The sequence below is a fragment of the Vipera berus genome (genome assembly GCF_964194415.1).
Source record: "Vipera berus genome assembly, chromosome: 9".
NCBI classification, from domain to species: domain Eukaryota; kingdom Metazoa; phylum Chordata; class Lepidosauria; order Squamata; family Viperidae; genus Vipera; species Vipera berus.
Genome location: NC_138212.1, coordinates 6,210,459 through 6,215,086, shown reverse-complemented (window position 1 = coordinate 6,215,086; position 4,628 = coordinate 6,210,459). Strand labels below are relative to the sequence as shown.

The window sequence follows — 4,628 nt, the reverse complement described above, 5'->3', positions numbered from 1 at the left end:
TGTTGGGGACAATGTGCTGATTCTGCTCAGAGAGTGCTATATATATATATATTTAATTCCATTTATATCCCGCCCTTCTCCGAAGACTCAGGGCAGCTTACAAGCTTAGCATAGAAGTCTAAAATGTAAGTCTAAGTGCTATTGCTAAGATACACTATACATTTTCAAGAACAACATCAGAAATCACTTTGAAATCCTGAAGCCACTGTCAGGGGATTAGAGGCACTTTGGGATGAAATGGTTAAGGGTGAATGAGAAAACAGATTATCAAAGACCAAGAAACAGAAGAAACTGCACTAAATGTGGAATAGCTGTTAAATTAGCAGCAGGATTAAAGACACGAAAAATAGAAACAGACATTGAAAAAAACAAGGGAAGTCTTCCGTGTGTTTCCAAAGTCAGAAGGACGTCCCGACCTCAAACTGGTTCGTCAAAGGATACCGATGAGCAGATAGTAACCGATTCAAAGAAAATAAAGATATAAGGGGTATTCTGAAAATCAGGAAAAATTCTAATAAAACTATGCAACAATTCTGGAGCGTGACTCAGTGACCGACAAACCGGAAAACATCAATCTACATTCCGATACCAAAGATGGGAGACTTAAACAAGTCTGCAAATTATTTCAGTGTCCTTCATTTCGCACGCTAGTACAATAATGCTTGAGATCATCTAATGCAGATTAAAGCCCTACATGGAATGGGAGACGCCAGATGTTCAAGCTCATTTTTGAAAAGGCAGAAGACCAGAGACATTACTACTGGTGCATGCTGAATAACTGAGAAAGCCTAAAGGAAATCATATATATATATATATATATATATATATATATATATATATATATATATATATAATTTTTTGGATTGCTAGCAAAGAATTAAAGGGAGACTAATTCTTTGTTAGCAATCCAAAAAATTTACACAAATAATGATTTGTCACAGTTGTGACTACAGCTTGTGGATGGCCTTAGGTTAGGGTGATACAGGCAATAAGGTTTGGCCCGTATTTGGGACTAGCAAGGTATTCTAAATACTTAACAAATACTTTATATAATATATATATATATATATATATATATATATATATATATATATATATATATATATATATATATATATATATATATATATATATATATATATAGAGAGAGAGAGAGAGAGAGAGAGAGAGAGGGGGGGGGGGGACGACTTTGATTGTGTTGACTAGGGCAGAATGTCCTTAGGAAAATGGATTCCAGAATGTTTAATTAACCTCATGAGAAACCTATGCACAGGACAGGATTCCATCCTCTGGGTAGGTAAAGGAGACAAGGCTTTATATTCCAACTCTCTCAACCCGAGGAAGAAGACACTGGCAAAAAAAAAAACTTCCCAAAAATCTTGCTCAGAAAACTACAGGAACTAGTCCATGAGCCAACTCTGACTCAAAGGGACAAAAAAAGAAAAGATAATGTTAACAAATCCAACAGTACTGGATTACGAATTAGAAAATGAAAGGAAAGAACATTGCAGATTCAGCTCTAAAATAGAAGAAAGGGGAACTCCTGTTTGTTTTTTTAAAAAAACTGATAATCCAGTAATTGACATAATTATTATTTATTAAATTTTTATGCCACCCACCTCCCTGATAAGGCGACTCTGGATGAATTATGGATCGTCATTCCAAGATGCACAATTTCTACCACATCAACAGACAAAAGTACCCTATAGGTTCTTCTTTTCAATGCATTTCTTTTGTGCAGAACACAGTATGTTTACCTCTGAAGATATACACCATCTTCATGTCTTGACTGCTTCAACCTGATCTATAGATCCAGGGCTTTTTTTTTTCTCATAGAACGCTCAGAACGGAGTTCCGGCACCTTTTTTGGATGGAACCTTGTAGGGTAGGCAAGGTGGGTTGTATGACATGTGTGAGTTCCGGCACCTTTTTCTTTTACAAAAAAAGCACTGTATAGATCTATAGCATTTATTCAAACTACATACTAAATATATATTGAAGGTGGCTTTACTGGAAGGGTGGTTTTTAAAAAACTGTAGAAGCAGCAACAATCTGCACTACGCTGACGGCCTTATTCTGGTAACTGAGAAACCGTATGATCTGCAAGCTCTTGTCATAAAAGTCAAAAGGAGGAGAGGTTAAAAATGAGGCTAAGATTAAACAGGAAGAAAACTGAACTAAGAATAATAGATACATGTCTATGGAGATTCTCAGTCATCCAGCTCATGGTTATCTTAAAGGTGCTTTTTCAAAAGGCACTCTTTTTCCTTGAGGGAGATGTTTCACCATCCCAGAAGCTTCCTGAGTCTTAACTGAAGAAGCTTCTAGTTTGAGGATCAAAGCATCTTCCTCAAGAAAAAAACAACAGTCCAAGTTGCCTTTTGGAAAAGCACCTTTGAGATAACAATAGATACAGCAACGAGCCTCACCATTAACAAGGAAGATCCTGAAGTTATGGATCCCTTCCACCTTTCAAAATCAACTCACATTAGCAAAAGAGTCAGAAGTCAAGAAACACATCGCAAACTAGCGTTTGATAAGGTAGCAAAGAAATCTTTGCAAAAGATATTCAGGTGGCATTCTGACAAAGGCCAAAATGATGCTGGCCGTGTTTTCCCTGTGACACGCTATGGAAGCGAACAATGGCATTTGAAGAAATAGGATGGGAAGATCTATCTTTGGAACTTTGGTGTTGGAGAAGACAGCTGAGAATACCGTGGGTAGCCAAGACAATAAACCAAATGTGGATCCACAGAACAAATCAACCCAGGGTTCTCATTCAAGACATAAATAACCAGGCTGAAATTATTGTATTTTACAATAACCATGCAAAAAGCTAACTCCTTGGAGAAGTCCATGATGCTGAGCAATGCGGAAGGAAAGAGCCGAAGATGACCCACAGTGAGGGAGATGGACTCACTGGTGGTGGGTGCACTGTTGGAAGACCTGAAGGACCAGGACAGATCATCACAAAGGAGATCTATCTGTGTGGTTGCTAGGAGAGGACAGCAACTTGATGGTACGTCATCAGTCAATTTATCCATCAATCAGATAATACAAATCTATCTTATACTAAGTCATGGTTGTTTGTAGCTACATGGTATAGTGTTGTATGTATACATCCTATAGGTACGAATGACCAGTTTTATCCCTATATATCTAGAACTGGAACTCCTATTAGAGATTCAGAATGGGATGTTTCAATCCCTTCGTTTTGCAAACACGCCACAATCCAAAACCATGATCATACAGTTATCTTTGATTAGTGGATCCCCGAAATCAGCAAGAGAGATGGAGAAGCCCTACAAGCTTGAAGTTCTTCTTTAAAGGGTGTGACACTCTACCTCCACGCTGGATTTGCTCTTGGTTAAGGTCTGCCCTGTGGTCTCACTGAAAGCACTCTCAAGAGCAGCCAAAATAGACGTTCGTAGCTTCTCCCTGAAGTCCTGTCCCACAAAGACATACAGGAAAGGGTTCAGGCAGCTGTTGAGATAAGCCAGGCTTGAAGCCAAGGGTATTCCCACCATCAGAAAGGTCTGTAGTCCAGGTGTTACCCCGGCAGCGGACATCTCCAAGAAGGAAAAGACATGATAAGGGAACCAGCAGATGAAGAAGGCCACAACCACGGCCACCATGATCTTGAAGGGCCTGGTTGAGCGGGTGAGCCGAGTCCCCTTCAGCCTGACTGTGATAATGCCGTAGCAAAAAAGAATGATGACGAATGGCACTAAGAATCCAGCCACAAAACGGGTCATCACCAAAGCTTGAGCACGATACTCTCCCAGCTTAACCACCTCCTCTGACTGGAAACTGTCTGATAAGGCAAAGTTGTTGTAACAGTGAGTGATGTTCTCTTCCACAGGAGGACCTTTAAGATCCCGGAAGACAAAATAAGGGGAACTGAGGGCCAAGGCGGCTAACCAAATGCCCAGGGCCACCAGAGAAGCCAGTTGAGGTGTCCGATGGTTCTGGGCCCAGACGGGGCACATTACAGAGACACAGCGGTCCATGCTGATGATGGTGAGGAGAAAAACACTGGCGAACATGTTGAGGAAGGCCACTGTGCTGATGAGTTTACACAGCAGCTTCCCAAAGGGCCAATGGAAGCCCAGGGCTATGTAGGCCACGCTCAACGGAAGGAAAAAAGTAAAGACCAAATCAGCAATGGCCAAGTTGAGGAACCAGACAGCATTCACGGTCCTCTTCATATGGAAGCCAGTGATAAAAATGACCAGGCTGTTTCCAGTCACCCCTAACAAGAAGGCTATGCTGTAGATCACCATGGAGAGTATGTGCATTGAGTTGCGGAGGCTTGCATTCTCCTCCAAATCAGGATAGTCCTCGTAATCTTCATAAAGGTTTTCTGGAGACGTGGAGTTGGCAGCCATTTTGGTAGAAAAGAATCTGTTGGAAGGAAATAGGAAATGGTTGAGGATGGAAATATTACTTCACAAAGTTGACGCAAAATGGAGCTGTGGCTGTTTGACCACGTTTTATAGCTATGGAACTACCCCAGGATCCTGTTATAAAATAAGATTTTATATTTTGTTTTATATCACCAGGCTAGAAACCAGCAGATGGTGAGTTCTAGTCCCATCTTAGGCATGAAAGTCAACTGGGTGACTTTG

General features: G+C 40.6%; 1 protein-coding gene across 1 annotated transcript; it reads right to left on the bottom strand.

Moving 5' to 3' along the window:
• Positions 1-3,323: 3,323 nt before the first annotated feature.
• On the bottom strand, positions 3,324-4,426 carry LOC308671862 (chemerin-like receptor 1; the record flags this gene model as incomplete). Its single annotated transcript, XM_081334345.1, has 1 exon — positions 3,324-4,426. Exon 1 carries the CDS (start codon positions 4,386-4,388, stop codon positions 3,324-3,326), a length of 1,065 nt encoding a protein of 354 aa, XP_081190471.1. The 5' UTR covers positions 4,389-4,426.
• Between the last annotated feature and the right edge of the window lie 202 nt (positions 4,427-4,628).